At 32.4% G+C, this 17,203-nt stretch overlaps 1 protein-coding gene across 6 annotated transcripts in view; it reads left to right on the top strand.

Annotated features, from left to right (window-relative positions):
• The window catches only part of SCLT1 (sodium channel and clathrin linker 1), a 183,161-nt gene that overhangs the window by 94,740 nt on the left and 71,218 nt on the right, over positions 1 to 17,203 (top strand). For 5 of the 6 annotated variants that reach the window (XM_074274165.1, XM_074274166.1, XM_074274167.1 and 2 more), the window contains exons 14-18: positions 726 to 797; positions 5,448 to 5,522; positions 9,193 to 9,338; positions 13,599 to 13,791; positions 16,363 to 16,559. In XM_074274165.1, coding sequence (XP_074130266.1) covers positions 726 to 797; positions 5,448 to 5,522; positions 9,193 to 9,338; positions 13,599 to 13,791; positions 16,363 to 16,559 — 683 coding nt within the window. Of the gene's footprint in view, positions 1 to 725; positions 798 to 5,447; positions 5,523 to 9,192; positions 9,339 to 13,598; positions 13,792 to 16,362; positions 16,623 to 17,203 lie in introns of all 6 variants that reach the window. The other variant, XR_012483292.1, reaches the window with a different exon arrangement.

Below are 17,203 nucleotides of genomic sequence, written 5' to 3'. Positions count from 1 at the left end.
ATTATATAGAGGGATATGATTGAGCTGAGCTTTCAAGTTCTAAGTAGAAATTTCAGATGGCTGAGTAGAGTAGGAAACTGCATTACAGATATGGAAGACAGTGTGTAAAGGGACAGAATCAAAAAATAGAGTTATATATGCAAGAAATGGCTAAAAAGGACAGTTTGACTAGATCATAAAATTAATATTAGGGACTTTCTGGAAGTGATTAGTTTTTTTGAATAATTTTTATTTAAAATGTCATTTTCTAAGTAACCATCATATTTGCTAGAAGGAAATACTGTGTCTCTTTTTTACTTAGACTCATTATCTCAGCTTTTTTGTTTGTCTTATTGCTGAATCTATCATTTCCATAATATCAAATAATAGTAGCAAAAATGTGATCTGACTTTCTTCATGTGTTTCATATTATTCTGTACCTAATTATGAACTTATCATATTAAAAATATGTTTTTGGGCCCCAACCCCAAGATTAGGGTTTAAATTGTGTTTAGACAGCAGCAAAGGTAACCAAAGGCACAGGGATATGTGGAGTGTGTGTGTGTGTGTGTGTGTGTGTGTGTGTGTGTGTGTCTGTGTGTGTGTGTGTGTGTGTGTTACTAGAGAGCGAGGGGACAATATATTATTTAGTTTTTATACTTCTTGTCCTCTTCCCCCAGCACTTAAAATATGTATTGAATTTTTATTTTGAACCTAATAATTTTTCAAAATATCTTAATTTACAGGTGGCAAATATAAAAAAACAGTATCATTTACAGATTTCTCAATTAACAGAAGAACTTTCAGCACTTCAAATGGTATGATAAATACTATTTTGCTATTTTAAAAATTTATGAATTCATTTGTTTTATAATAAAAGCTAAGGCATCTTCAATGGGTTTTCTTTGAAGAAAGATTGACAAATGTATTGACAAAATGTATTTTAACAGAAAAGAAACATTTTCAGTAGCATTACTGTGCCTGGGGCCAATAGAAGTTAATGGCAACTTTAACATTTTGAGACCAGAAAAAATTTATATACCTTTCCAGTTTAGGGCAAACTTTTCCAATTATTTTAATCCAAATTTATCTTTCTCTTCTTTTTTTGCATCCATAGTTTATGTTGTATAACACTTAATTGTGTTATTGTTTTGTAATCATAGTTTTAAAAGATTTCATTATTTTGTTTTGTAGTCATACTATTAAGAGATTTCGCAATTTTGTGTTAGAAAGGCGTCCTCAACTCTTGACTTTTATAGCCCAGAATTCTATAAAACCATGTACTCCCTTTGACCAAACAATATTGCTACTAGATCTGTTTTTCAAAAGAAATAAAAAAGGAAAAAGATCTGTATGTACAAAAAATATTTAAGCGACTCTTTTCTAGGGCAAAGAATTGGAAATTGAGGGGATGCCCATCAATTGGTGAATATGGCTGAATAAATTGTTGTATGCAATTGTGATAGAATACTATTGTGCTATAAAAAATGATGAGCAGGATGCTCTCAGAAAAACTTGGAAAGACTTACATGAACTGATGCAAAGTGAAATGTACCATATACAAAATAATGTCAGTATTGTAAGATGATCCCCAGTGAATGACATAGCTATTTTCAGCAATATAATGCTCTAAAACATCTCTGAAGGACTTATGATGAAAAACGCTATCCATACCCAGAGAAAAAAAAAACTGATGGTGTCTGAATACAAATTGAAGCATACTCTTTTATAGCATTCTTTATTTTTCTTGAGGTTTTTTTCTTGTTTGTTTTTTGTCTATGTTTTCTTCACAACATGACTATCATGGAAACATTTTACATGACTACACATGCATAACCTGTATTGAATTGCTTGCATTCTCAGCGAGGAGGGAGACAGGAGGAAGGAAAAGAATCTGAAATTCAAAGTTTTAAAAACAAATGTTAAAAATTATTATTTCATGTAACCAGGGGAAAAAAAATTAAAAAACTAAATAAATTTTTTAAATGCAGAGGTTGTAAGGAAACAAGAACAAAAAAAAAATAGAAATGAAAAGAAATCAAACAAGTTTAATTTCAAAGTTCTAAAAATGAGTTTGTAAACCAGAATCTTCTGAATAGGAGGGCTTGACATGATGAGGCAGGGGTAGGGCTTATAAGCTTGAAAACCAAAAAAAAAAATAAAAATAAAAAAGGGCGGAACCTAGCAAAGTCATCCTTAGGTCTTGAGAAATCGGTTCCCATGTCAATCTCAATCATTCAGGCATTTTTGGAACAGTACAGGTGTCTTTGAGTCCTGTAGGAATAGTTCTTAAGTTATAAGAATTGTTATATAAGGGTCTGGAGCCTTGTATCATTAAGTGGGGTAGAGAACCAGAATTAGTGAGAAAAGGAGTGCTGTGCCTGTTTTGGTTCACTTAGTGGTTACACAAGCACAGGAATTATTAAGAGTATCAGGAGGTTTGATTTATCATTTTCTGATGCAACATGTTGGCTGCTTCTGGCTCTCAGGTGCCATGGAAATTATTGATTAATATGAAAATCATAAATCCCTCAGAGAACAATTAGTGCTGGTCAAAACAATACATTTTGCCAGTGGGTGAGGTCATTGAGAGGGTGAGCACAAAGTATTGTTGTTATACCAAGTTTAGGGCAGTCTGCTTCTAGGCCTTGGCTCTGGAAAAAAAGATTGTCTCCAAATATGTTGACACTTTATTTTTTCATCATTTTTTCTTTTGCTCTATGTCTTTTTTCACAACATAACTAATATAGAAATGTGTTTTGCATGATTGCACATGTATAATCTATATCAAATTACCATTTTAGGGAGGGAGGAAGATTATTGAGCGAAGGAAAAAAATTTGAACTAAAATTTTTTAAATGTTTAAAATTATCTTTACATATAATTCTGGAGGAAAAATAAAATATATTTTTAATGGAGGTTCTGGGAGGATCTAGCCAATCAGAGGGTGGAGAAGGACTGCACGGTCACAGGATACTTCCAGTTTCTTCTAAAGTTATTTCATAGTACATTTCTCACATACTATTAATTAGAACCATACTGAGCTCCTAGCTTTTTTTTCTGATTTTCTCTTTTTGTTTTTCTCCCTATGGATTTATGCAGTCTGTTCCTCATATGTATAATATACTTCATTGCATAATGAATAAAATCTTTCTTTTAGGGCTAATCCACGTACTTAGTCCTCCATTAAGTGTATCATGATATACTTACCTCTTCATGCTGAAATTCATCTTTCTGATTTGGATAGTATGTGACCAAAAGAATGGAGGACCAGGATTTTTTCCTAATGAGGAAACAACAACCTAATGAATTAATAGTATGGAAGACAAATCCCCAGTCTTTTACATGCTTACTCTCTTCTCCACTATCCCGCTTACCTCTGCAGAACTGAACAAAAAGACCCAAGGATTTTGGCTTTAGGAACCCTTTAAACAATTTCCTTCTCTGCCCTTTTCCTCTCTTCATCATTCTGTAGAAACAAGCAATTGAATTTTACTTCTCTCTCTACCCACTCCACATATGATCCTATCCACAGTGATGTGTATATTCAGAGAAACAAGAGAGTAACTGATTGGAGATACAAATACACAGAAGTAAAAAATAATTTAGAATAAGGGCAGAAAGAAAATATATTAAAAGAACACAGGATCTGTATGCAAGAAAAATACTGATCTCAAAGATGGAGTTTGTAGAAGCAATTTAAGGATCATAGGTCTGTTCGAGGAATATAAATCAAATTTGATCATAAATACACGAAATAATAAGAAAACAAAATCAAACTTTGTCAAGAACTTCTGGACATATAAAACAAAAGCATCAATTGAAAGAATCCAAAGATTGCTGGGGGTGGCGGGGGAAAGAGTGGGAGGATTATAGGGAAACTGTTGTAAATGCCAAAACACTTAGTTGTTAAATTTAACAATTCCAATGCAAGATGACAAATTCTGTAAGCAACTAGAATAAAGGTCTCCAGGTGTAAAGGAAAAGAAGTTGAATTAAAATACTTTTCTATGCCAGGGCAGCTAAGGTGGTACAATGGGGAGAGTGCCAGTAATCTTTCTGAGTTCAAATCTGGCCTCACACACTAGCTCTATGACTCTTGACAAGCCAGTTAGCCCTTTTTGTCTCCATTTTTTCATAATTACCTGTGAGACTGTAGATAGTCATTGGGTTGCCAAGTAAGTAAAAAAAAAACTTTTAATTTAACTACTACTAATTCTCTGTACCCCCAAAATTAAAATATTAATAACTGAAAGTGTTTCCTCAATATAAAACACTCCTGTGTAAAAGTTTTGAATCTGTGTACTTAGAATCAGAATAGTTGATAAAATCCAATATTAATTAATGAGTCCAAAATAGAGAATTATTAAAGTTATAACAGCATAATGGAATGCTTAGAATACTATAAATAAATCATTGGAGGAAAGTGATTGAAAAGAGGCATGTGTAATACTTAGAGATGATATGTTGTTAAGGACTTCTACTTCTTTCAATTATCTATATTACAACTATATGGTATAATATTTTCTTAAAATAATATAAAATGAACAAACAAATCTGAGATAGTAAAAATGAGCAAAACAACAGGTAACTATTAAAAGTTTTTACAGTTTCTATATTATTACTTTGTTGATCAAGCCCTATCTCTCCTTTTTATAGCAATGCCCTACTCTTAGAACTATCAATTCTCAATGAAATTAAGAGGACAGAAATATTGTTCCATGTTCATCATGTTGAACATTTTCATATGTGACTATATTACACTGAGGTTCTTTAATTAAATGAACAACTTAAACTTTCTTTTTTTGTACTTGATAGTATGAACTGATATTTCAATGACATCTTTCATTTCATCCATATAGGTAGTCCTTCAAAAATCTAATAACACTTGCACATCCTATGTAACTTCTTTTCATTGTTTTCCATAGATACTCTATCTAGGATCTACCCAATCTGTTCCACAATTTATAGTTTATAAGACAACTCAAAGAATACTAGTCTTCAAAAAAGATGTGGGGGGGGGGGAAGATTCTTTTTTGTATTAGAGAATAGCTTGTGATTTTTGTAAACATTGCCCATTTTATTTCCATCATTCAGTTCTTTGATTAGCTAATTTCCCATCTGTATAATCATGTTGTCTGTCCAATTATGAACTAATTTCATAGGCTTTTTATTCAAATGCCTGTCATATATTAGATAGTAGACACTCTTCATCTTTTGATTTAGTTACTACAGATTGTTAGATAAATTTCTTTTGAGTGGGCAGAGATTTCATTGAAAATGGCTTGTAGTGTTTTAATGCTTGGCACTGTAAGCACAATCAACATTAGCAGCTAGAGGTATCTGAAGGATTCCTTCATTCATTTGGCCCTGTACAGGAAATCCTTTATAATATTAACTAGTTCTATTTGGGGGCATATATCTTTTGAATATAGATTTTTATAAATATTTCTTTGTCCATTTTATAGGAATGTGGAGACAAACAGAGCCAAGTTGAATGGGCTATTAGAGAAAAGCGGGCAGTGGAAGAAGAATTGGAAAAGGTAAAAACAAAGACCTCATCTCTGCAGTTCATAGTCATTGTCTTATTTCATTAATGTATTCAAAGAGATCTGTTATTGCCTCTTAATAAATGCCTTTCTTCCATTCAAAAGCATTTCAAACCTGTATTTAAATATTAGTTAACCAATATTAAGACATTTCCTATCACTTATGACAAGACCTTTAATTTTTTTTAAATCATGTACTTTGTGAAATTCTCATATTTTATACCTGAATATAACTATATTCGCTTATATGGATATAATCATATCTGCAGAATAATTTGTCATTATTATGTTTTGCTCAAGTAGTCTTTTCCTTTACTATTAGATCCATAAAAAAATCTTAAAAGAATAAAACTCAAAAACATCTCTTCTCATAAAATGCTTACCATGAAGCTCTTAAATACATTTTTTGTTGTATTTTTATTGAAGCTTTTTATTTTCAAAACATATGCATGAAAAATGTTTCAACATTGATTCTTGCATAGTCTTGTGTTCTAAATTTTCCCCTTTCCCCCCATCCCCACCCCTAGATGGTAAGTAATCCAATATATGTTATACATGTTAAAATATATGTTAAATCCAATATGTGTAAGCATATTTATACAGTTATCTTGCTGCACAAGAAAGATCAGATCAAAAAAGAAAGAAAATCAATAAGAAAACAAAATGCAAACGAACAACAACAAAAAGAGTGAGAATGTTATGATGCAGAACTCTCTTTGGGTGTAGATGGCTCACTTCATCTTGAAATCATTGAAACTGGCTTCAATTAAATGAATTCGTAAAAGTCTGTCTTATATGAAGGCATAAGTAAGGATATTTTTCTTCAGGGACTCATTCTTTTCTATCTCCTGTTTAGAGGTTAAGCTTTCTCATAACACACATGTTCATTTTCTCACCTTTTTAAAAACATAAAAGCAGAAACAAAACTTAGAGAAGACTCAGAAATCAACCATTTACATTTTGTTGTGAATGTTTTTATAGTGATGTTTGCCTTTTCTAAGCAAGTCAGTCAGTAAACAAGAATTTGTTAAATACTCATTTTGTGTTAAACACTGTGCCAGACTCTGATAATAAAGAAAAAAAAAAAAAGTTATCACCAAATGTAAAATGAAAGATAATTTCAAGAAACAAGTAAGAAAAGGAACTTGGAGTATAGACAAATCTTGTTTTTGAAAGGTTAATATCAAACCATGACATTCTATCTATGCATAAGAACAGCTTTGAAACATAATAATAAATAATCATTTTGTTTTTTTAATGTCAAGTGATACGTTTGTACTTTCCTCAACCAAGGGGGGTAAAAAGGGCTTTCATAAGGGCATATAATTTTGACATCTTTAAGGCAAATTAATTTTTATTAGTGAAGAGAGCATGATATAGAATAGAAATAACTCTGATTCACACCATGTCTTTACTTCTTATTATCTAGGTGACCATTGGGCAAGTAAAACACTTAGTCTATGTGGGATCTCACCTGTCTTTAAGGTCTCTTCCAAATCTAAATTTGGAATATGTTATAGTTGATCCTTTCAACAACACTTTAAGGTATCATTATATCCCAACAGTATAGTGCAGTATAGCATAGTTGTCAAGGGGGGTGGGGGGGGAGGGAGACAAGGAGAGAGGAGAGACACAGACAAAGAGGAAATCTAAATAATCTAGCTGATTCTGTAGACCGTTTCACTCAGTGAGTTTATACTACAGATATAAGCACAAGATGGGAGACTGAGAGAGTGAATCAATAAATCCTAATTGAGTCTCACCTCCTAATGTAAATATTTCGTGCTGAATCTTGTTCTAAAGTCTAATCTTGATCATACCAACACTGTATTCATTCGTTTAAGCTTAAGGAACTAATTAGTGGTTCAGCCTACTTGGCCTTCTTAGTATTCCTGGTCACTTAAAAGATCCCTGTTGTACTTTCTTTCACTTCTTTTTGTCCTATCATGCATACAGTAAACTGGAAAGAAGAAATTATTATATGGTGCTATGATCACCCTGTATTATAATCATGTTTATGTATGAAATCCTCAAGGTTATTTTTTCCCAAATTATTAATTTTATTGTGAACTAATTCTTTACCTGTGTTTGTTTTCTTTTATTCACTAGAAATCTAGTTTCTTGCTCCTAGCTTAGCTGGCTATGGTGAAAAATAAAATTTACATTTAGATGTTTCCATAGTAACCATCTCAGATCCATCTGCTCTCTAATTGCCTACTTTTAAAAGATCCTAGCCCCTTTCTGTCTAAAGCTGCTGTACTGTATTTTATGTGATTTAAGAAAATTTCAAGGTGAATTTTGCCTATTTTTTTATTCTGTCATTCCACTATATGTAATTACTTATCTTATATACTATAATATAATAGCATTAGAATGACTTAATGATATTAAAATAACTTAAAGATTCCCTTTTTTGGGCACATAGCTGTGCCACTGGTGACAATTTCTTCAGTTTCAACCTTCGGCATTCCATTTTGCTTATGTAAAATAATCAAACCTAATCATTGATAGTTTCTTGATGTAATCTTCTGGGGGCAAACTTGCAGTTCTTCCAAGCTGTAAATGTTTCATTTATAGGCCTGGTGATGAACCGTATTTGTGATTCAACTGATTGCTTGAGCTAAGTGTAAATAGGCTCATGAGCAGTACATTGGCCATCAGGTGATTAATTTTTTGGCCCTATCAACTCACCAAGAACTATATGATAAACTTTATCTGTAAAATGATGCTAAACTTATTCTGTAAAAATGCGATCTTTAAAAATGAATCTCACAATGAATGAAGCATTTCACCTTGAAAGACATAAAGATTGAAGAAGCTTGATGGAAATTGATGTTTTTCAATTTGCACTAATCAAGGAAATCTTTATAAAGATGAGATCACCAATCCACCTAAGAATACAAAAATAGCCTTTTCTAGCCTGTCAGAATAAAATTGATTTTGGGTAGCTTATTGCTTCAGTTTTCCTATTAAAGAAAGTCTTGGAAAAACTAAAGACCATACAACCTCCTAATGAAATCATGTTAAAATATATATATAGTTACTATTTTAAGTGATTGAAACCCTGTCATCTGAGATGCACTGCCATTCAGTGGTTTCCTTCCCTTGACTTACAGACCTCAGAGTTATTGCACTAAGTTTGAAAATACACCTTCCATTTATTGAATATGTAATATATATGTATATATATATATATGTGCATATATATACACACACATTACTATCTTTCAAATGTAGATAGTTTTGTAATTAACATACAACTTAATTTATAAATATTGAATTCATAAAAATTTTGTGGTAATTTTAATTAATGCATACTGTAATAGTACAACTCCAATCATAATGCAGTCTCCCATTTGTTTTAATGTTAAAGAAAAACTCTCATTTGAAAAATTCAGAAATCGCCACTGTAAATAGTATATCTTTGATGCATTCAGGGCTTAATACCGCATAACTTTTATTATAAGGTTCATATCCTTCTGTAGCAGTGGAGTGTCCAGACTACTAAAGTTTGTAGAAATTGAGTTTGAATCTTGTCTGCTTTTTGCAATGCTGGGCTGGTACTTTATCTTTGGGGTCTCAGTTTCCTTCTTTGTAAAATTCATTAGAATAGATTGTCTTTAAGGTCCTTTCTGCTACAAAACCTTGTTATCTTATAATCTAGATTTATCGAGAAGGCAGAGGAAATGAAGGTGATTGTAGGAAACTAGAAGATATGCACCAAAGGTGCATACTGGCAGAACATACCATGGATAATCTTCAGTTACAACTTAAGACAGCACAAAACAGAATTAAACAACTTGAGATGAGGTAAGTAGTAATCTACATATATGTTATATAATTCTGTACCTATAAAATCTTGGTTATCTGGTGCTATGAGTTTTCTGATCATCTTTTATTTAATCTTTTGACTGATAAAATTCCTTTTTAAAATTTTTTAAAAACTTTTTATTTTCAAAATATATATATGGATAATTTGTCAACATTGATCCTTGCATGGCCTTATGTTTCAGATTTTCCTCTTTTTCCCCCTACCCTCTCCCCTAGGTGACAAGTAATCCAATATATGTTAAACATGTTAAAATATTTGTTAAATCCAATATGTGTAAACATATTTATACAATTCTCTTGCTTCACAAAAAAAAATCAGATCAAAAAGGAATGATTGTTATTTAAAATTAGTTTATCACAGAGAACATGATCAATACTGTACTAGGCACTGGGGATATAAGTATAAAAGTAAAATTAAAATACTCTTCTTTCAAGGGCATTTGAATAAAACTTGTGATTCTAAGAGGTGGAGGTTACATTCCAGAAGGGGAGATCAGCATATTCCAGCATATACCAGAAGCTAGAAATGGAATGCCATTTGTGAAGATTAGCAAGAGGACCAATTTGCCTGGACCAGAAAGTGTGTGAAAAAGAATAAAGTGTCATAAGGCTAGAAATAGAAGGGTGGTTTCAGCTATGTTGCAAAAGGCTCTAAATACCAATAGAAGAATTTTTATTTAATTTTAGAGGTAATGGGAAGCATATTGACTGATATGGTCAGAAGTATGCTATAGGAGAATCATTTTAGCCATTAAGGGGAGGATGGATAGTAACAGGAAGAAACTTGAGGGAGGGAGAACAGTTAGGAGATTATTGCAATAACCAAGAAAAGAGAAAATGAGAGACTAAACTAGCTGTGTAATGGAGAGGGGAGGAATATGAGAGAGACTGTGGAAATAGCAATGACAAGATTAGACAACTTGTTAGATATGTGATGTGAAGGAGGATGAAGGGAAGAGGAAGCCTTTAATTCATAAATCCAATGGATCAGTGGTAGCCTTAATAAACATAGAAAATTGCTATATTTTAAATGAAACTTGGTATTCTATGAAGTGAAAGTTACATTTTTATTTTGTTGCCTAGTAAATTACATATATATATACATATATATACACATATATATGCTAAGTGCTTAGAAAATGTTTGTTGATTGATGGAAGTCAAAAAAAAGAAAAGAAAGGGGAAAAAAAGGAAAGAGGGGAAGAAAAGTTCATGAGGCAGCTTTTTAATCTTATTCAATTGAAATGAAAACAAGGAAATGAATCTTTAGACTCAGAAAGAAAAGAAAGGGATGTCTGAGGATTCTGAGATAAGCTTGCTGCCCTTCCACACAATTTTCTGTTCTAGTGGAATTTCTGCTCCACATCATACAATTAGCCACACTTAGAATAATGGGGGATCCTAAATGTAAAAAATACATGTTTAGGGTTTTTTGAAAAGGGGTTGCCAAATTGGAACTGTGAATGTGTCATCCCATCACCACTATCATAGATTAGGTTTTATACTATGATTCCTGCAGTGCTATGCTTAAACCACATATGCTGTATAGAAGAAGTTTTGGTTAATTGAGACAAGAACATAGAGCAGCTAGGTGGTTCAATGGAGAGAGTGCTAGACCTAGAGTCAGCAAGACTGAGTTCTGATGTGACCTCTGACATTCACTAATGATCCTGTGATCCTAGTGATCCAGTAATCCAGCAAGTCACTTACCTTCTATTTCCCTAATCCATTGGAGAAGGAAATGGCAAACCACTCCAGATCTTTGTCAAGAAAACTACAAATGGGTTCATTGGTTCATGAAGAGTCAGACACAACTAAACACAACAATAATGAATATGTTACAAGTTTGAATCCTAGTGTTTCCATGATCAGGTCTGAATTCTAAATAATTGATTCGTATGTGAAATTTGGAAACACAACCCATTTAATGCACAAGAGTTGCTTGTAATATTAAAGAATCTGCCATTATCCTTATGATGTGACATGCATACCAACTTGTTTTAAAGATGTAGCCATAAAATTGTACTGCCAGACATTTCAGTTTTGTACATATTCTAAACTTATTGAAAGGAGTTTTACTATGTAAAAAGTTTTCAAGTTATTGAACTAAATTACTAAGTCATTTTTCATTCTCATAATGAACCACAGAGAAATAATTGCCACATATTTTACATTTCATAATAATAAATGTATGTCTAAAGAGATTATCTCTTACCCATTCTAACTTTGTGACTTCTCAGAGACCCAGGAAACACTAGAAAGACTCTAAAGGGTAAATCAGGTATCCATCTACATTATATAGAATTTTCTCACAGTATAATGATGATGTCCCAGATCTGGTACACTTTTTATATATACAAAAGTATTTTGTCCATCCTGTGGGCATAATGAAATGAATTTTCTAAAATAGATTTAGATTTCTGTTTGTGTGCAAATTATAATTTTGGGGGATAGAGTGGACTTTTATTATATTCAAGCTAAAAAAAATCATGGTTGTTATTTTTCAGATTATACATTTTTAAAATAACATATAAATCCTTATCTTCTAATAAAGAGCAAAGACTCATTTCAGATTATTTAAAACAATAATCTAATGAAAATTTATGTAGAGACCAATTTTAAAGTACATATTGATACTAATTATACTTCAGTTATCTTTATTTGCTGAAGTTATAGGTTTGCTGTTGCATATTAAAACTATTAAAAGATGTTTCAGTAAAAGGGCTAGATAGCAAAAAAAAAAAAAAAAAAATTCTGACATCCATATATAGATAGATACCAAAGAGGAAGGCTTTTTAAAAGCAGCAAGCCAGACATATTGATTAAAATGCTTTTAGTTTTTTTCCCCCACTGAAAGATGGGAAACATGGTTTTAGAAAAATAGAACAGTAGTAATACTATTTTTTTCACCAGTAGCTTGTCTAAACACAGAAAAATTAGTTTAAGATCATTTTAAATATGGTATGTAAATTGGCAAGAACAAGGCACAGAAATAAGAGAGAATAAAATCAGCTCTTTTGCTTCCTAAGGTTGAGCTTTTGTTTTAGATTTGCACATAAAGTCTTCCAAACTTCTGCCAATTGTTCATTTAAGATCTTCTGCAAGTAGTGTGTAGTTAGAATCAGCAGATCCCTAGATTTATGCCTTGGGAAAATCTCTGTGCAACCTGGTTGGAAGTTCCTAGGGAATCTCTGAGAACAAATTAGGTGATACAAGTGACAGCCACACTGTAAAACATGTCGAACCATTCTGACTGTTCCTAGTCTCTCATACTCCCCATTACTGTCATAACACTTCACTTATGTGGAACTGATGTTTCAAACACTCATTTTCTGTATGAACATCTTTTGTTGCAAGTAACTTTGAACCTGTAGCTCTCTAGGTCATCATAATCTCAGCTGTCATCTGTATACCACATGTTCACCCTACCATTTCTTTCCATGGTTACTCTTATTGCCAAAGGAGCAGAATCATAGGCTCCATTTAAAGTCTGTTTTTATTTAACAGCATTAATTGTGGTTCATAATGTAAGCAGGACTGGTAAAAAAAAAAAAAAAAAAAGCAATTCTGGAATGTTATAGTGATTGTATTATGTGGGAATTAGAATATGGCAATAAAAAGGGAAATTTTTATATAGTTCTTAGTGTTTTTAGAGTAGAGGAGTTCTTGCACATTATTCTTATATTTTAATGGGTACTCCAACCCATTAAAACATTTTCCAAAATCCAAGAAACCTGAGTGCATTTATAGTTCCACTATTGCAATTTTATAAAAAGTTGGGCAAACCTCATGGGGACAATACAAAAATTTATCCTTCACTAGAATATATTAATGTGGTTGTCTGGCATATTTTCCTGTAACTGAATTCAGTGATAAAGTAAAAGAGTTTGTAATATTGCTCCATTGAACTCCCCCATTTACTGTCACCTAGAATTTTTCCCCATTTAATCCTCCTTACACAGTGAATTTCATGTATCCAGTCTTTTAAATTTAACATACAGAATTTTAAAGATGCAAACTGGTTTTTAAGGATGAGTAGGTAGTTTAATTTAGTTGCTTTTCTTTTCATCTGTTTTATATAGAACATACCTATTATAGCAAATTCTTTTTAAAACAAAAAACCTAATTGTGAATTGTAATTAAATGACTCCAAAAAGAGAAAATAAAACACTGAAAATGTGGGCTCACTTCTAGAATTTTATAGCAAATCGTTAAGTGGGATGTTTTGTTTTCTGTCAGTTCTGAAGAGGAGATGTCACGTAGCCGGGAAAGGATTCAAAAGCTTCAGAACGTTTTAGAATCTGAAAGAAAGAACTGTGGCACTGTCAGTGAACAAAGACTGAAACTTCAGCAAGAAAATGAACAGTTGCAAAAAGACACTGAGAATTTGAGAAAAATTGCTTTGGAGGCTCAACAAAAAGCCAAATTAAAGGTATCGTTAAGACCTAGTGGGATCTATGTCTGCCAGTGAAAATTCTAGTACAAAGAATATTTAGGAATAGTAGCAAACAATTTTAGAAGCTCTCTTGTTCCTTCTATCTATAAGAAAACACTGATAATAATTCAGAAAGTTGACAAGGTGAACATCCTTGAATATAATTTCTTTCACTTTCTACCAAAAAAAAATACTTTCTAAAAATGAAGCAGCTTGGCATTTTTGACAAAGCAACTGAAGCAGTGCTTTGAAGGTATTATATTAGATAACTCTCTACTTCATTAAAGATCCATTTTCCCCCTATAGGACCATACTCAGTTATTCTTGGTTCATACTTTTCTGAGCTCCAGAATATTGTATTTTGTGATCTCCGCTCTTTCATAGATAAAGTTGCTAAATTTTGTGTATTCCTTTTCTACTTGGTATTTGAATATTTTTTCTTCAGCTGCCCGCAGTATTGTCTCTTCATCCTAGAAACTTTGGATGTTGGACATGGCATTGCTGGAAATTGCTCGGGGCTTCCCTCAGGAAGTGACTAATGGAGTCCCCAAATTTTCACTTTGCTCTCTGATTCTAAAATAACATGGACAATTTTATTTTATGACCTCCTGGAATATGATGTCCAGGCTTTCCTTTTGTTTATAGCTCTCAGATAGTCCAAAGAGTCTTAAATTGTCTTTCCTACCTATGCCTTCCATTATCAGTTATTTCTGATATTTCTAAAGTCTGAGGGGTCTATCCACAGACTTCTCCACTTTCCTAATAATCTGTCCCCATTTTACAGTTTCTTGTTTCATGAGGTCACTACCTTCTCTCTGGAACCCTCCAATACCCACTTGATCTTCTACTTGGGCAAGACTCTATACCTTTTATACTAAGCCATCAATCCTTCCTACCAGACTCTCCTCTATGGTTTTCATCTCTCCTCCAACTCTTCCCTCCATTTTTCCAATTTAATTTATAATATTATTCTTAAGCATTTGCATCATTTCTCATTATCATTGATTTTTTTTTTGAACAAGTTGTGTTTTTATTTGAGGCTTTGCCTGTAGATATTTTAGAGCCATTCTCTATATCTGGATCTGGGTCCTAAGCATATTTGACCTCATAAAAACCTTTTTTTGGTCATTTTCCCAACTATCTACTCTGGGTTTCTCCGCATCTCTGGCCTAGCCCTGAGCTCTGGGTATTGGATCCACATTCCTGGTCCTTCTGTGATAATCCTTTGTAGCTAATCTACACATAATACTGAGTCCCTGATTATCCTCAAGCATCCAAAGTGCAAGCACAGCACAGAGCATTGAATTTTGATATTCTAGCTCATTCCTGCTTCATAGCTTCTTCCTTGGGTACTGTTCTGTAGATTGAATCTGAAATGATTGGCTAGAAAAATGTAAGTCAAGCTGAACTTCACTGTTTCTTATACTCCAGTATCCTCCTGATTAGTCTTCCAGACAAGATTCATTTTAAAAGCTTTGCTCACCTTCATTATCTGGGAATTTCAAACTGTCTAGAAAGCTCCTTTTCTTGCATGTTTTGTTATTCTAGGCTTAAATCCCAGGTACGATATTCACACTGGCACGCCTGGATGAAATCCATGCTTGTTCTCCCTTCATTTTGGGCCTGTACACACCACCACAGACCTCCTATTCAAATTCTTAGTCTTGCTGTTTTCTGCTACTTTGACTAGATAACTCTTGACTTTTACTTGAATTCTGCTCTCAGCATTTATAGTAACCATTCTGTCCTTGTTTACAGATTATAGTATTTTTCACCATTTATGGTTCTGATCATATCTCAGTGATCCCCATTACCTACAAACAACTCCAAATACCTTACTATTCAAGGTCTTCCTAATCTAGTGCCAACCAGTTTTCTAGCCTTATTTCATACTGCTTTTCTTCACATTTTCAACTGTGTCATACTAGTTTACTTTTTGTAATTCATACTCACTATGTCCCCTCCTCCCATTTTCCTACCTTTACGTCTAAGCATTTATGTATTCTGTATCCTTCATTTTATCTACCTGATTCCTTTTCCTGTCTATTTTATTCCTCACCATCCTTCAAGGCTAAGATTAAATGCAATCTTCTCTATGAAGCCTTCCTTTATCCTCTAGAGAAAAGAATTTCTCTTTACCACTTTAATTCTATCTATAACACTTTTTAAATGCTACTTCTATATATAAATCTTATTCCAGTTTGTATGACAGTTCTTTGTGCAAATTTTATCATCTCTGTAAGAATGTAGGCCCCTAAAAGGCTTCTAATTCATCTTTCTAACACCTAGCATGCTAGCATGATACATAATAGGCACTTACCAAGTATTTATTGATTTGAAAGATCAAAAATATATAACAATTTTGATTTCATTAATTTATACCTTCTATTTTTGGATCAATTTTATGGAGTTTAACAACTATAACAAATTTTATAATTTAATTTCATGAACTGATCACGAACTGAAATATATCTATGGCACAGTGATTATCTCCATTTGCTCACATGGTTGATCATTATAATGATGAATAAATGAAAAGAGAAACACTATATTCATTTTGTTCACTAGATCAGCACAATGGAAGATGAATTTTCAGTAAAGGAGCATGGGTTTGAAATTCGTTTGAGAGAGCTGGAAGATAGTAATCACAATTCCACTGTTGAATTGAGACGTCTATTAGTAGCTCAACAGAAGGCAACCAACCGATGGAAAGATGAAACAAAAAAGATTACAGAAGCTGCAGAAACTAGAATCAGCAACTTAAAGTAAGTCCAATATTACCTTAGATAATCTTCTAATGCTTGGATCACTTCACACATTTTATGAGAGTGTTTTAAATTATTTTAAAAAGTCTTTTTTCTTCATGACTAAGAAAGAAATACACACACACACACACACACATATATTTATAAAATGATTGTTAAAAAATGCTTATTGATCCAGAATATGGCAGTTGTTCATTTATGTTAGTGTTATGTAACTACTTCCTTTCCTTTAATTTAACAAAGTCCTGTTTTTATGGTTCTTTGCTTTTTTTAAAGAAAATTTCATGATAATAATCTCAAGAAATCCATGTAACACTAAAAATGACTTATTTTTAAATGTGATATCAATATTTAATGACCATATAATATAGTATCATCAGCTGTAGTCCCATATCTATCTTGTACTTCATGGCTAAAATACTTGAGAAAATTGTATATAGTAAATACTTCCTCTTTCCTTTTCCTTTACTTTTTAATTGTTTTGCAATCTGGCTTCCAATGTTACTATTCAAATGAAACTGGGTTTTTAAACTTACCAGTGATCTCTTAATTTCAGTGTCTAATGATCTTTTCATAATGTGTCTTTCTTGGCCTCTGTACAGCATTTGACACTATTGATCACCTTCTTTTCTAGATACTGTCTC

Source organism: Sminthopsis crassicaudata, chromosome 6 (assembly GCF_048593235.1).
Source record: "Sminthopsis crassicaudata isolate SCR6 chromosome 6, ASM4859323v1, whole genome shotgun sequence".
Lineage (NCBI taxonomy): Eukaryota > Metazoa > Chordata > Mammalia > Dasyuromorphia > Dasyuridae > Sminthopsis > Sminthopsis crassicaudata.
The sequence above is the reverse complement of the archived record's forward strand: the minus strand, read 5'-3'. Positions and strand labels throughout refer to the sequence as shown.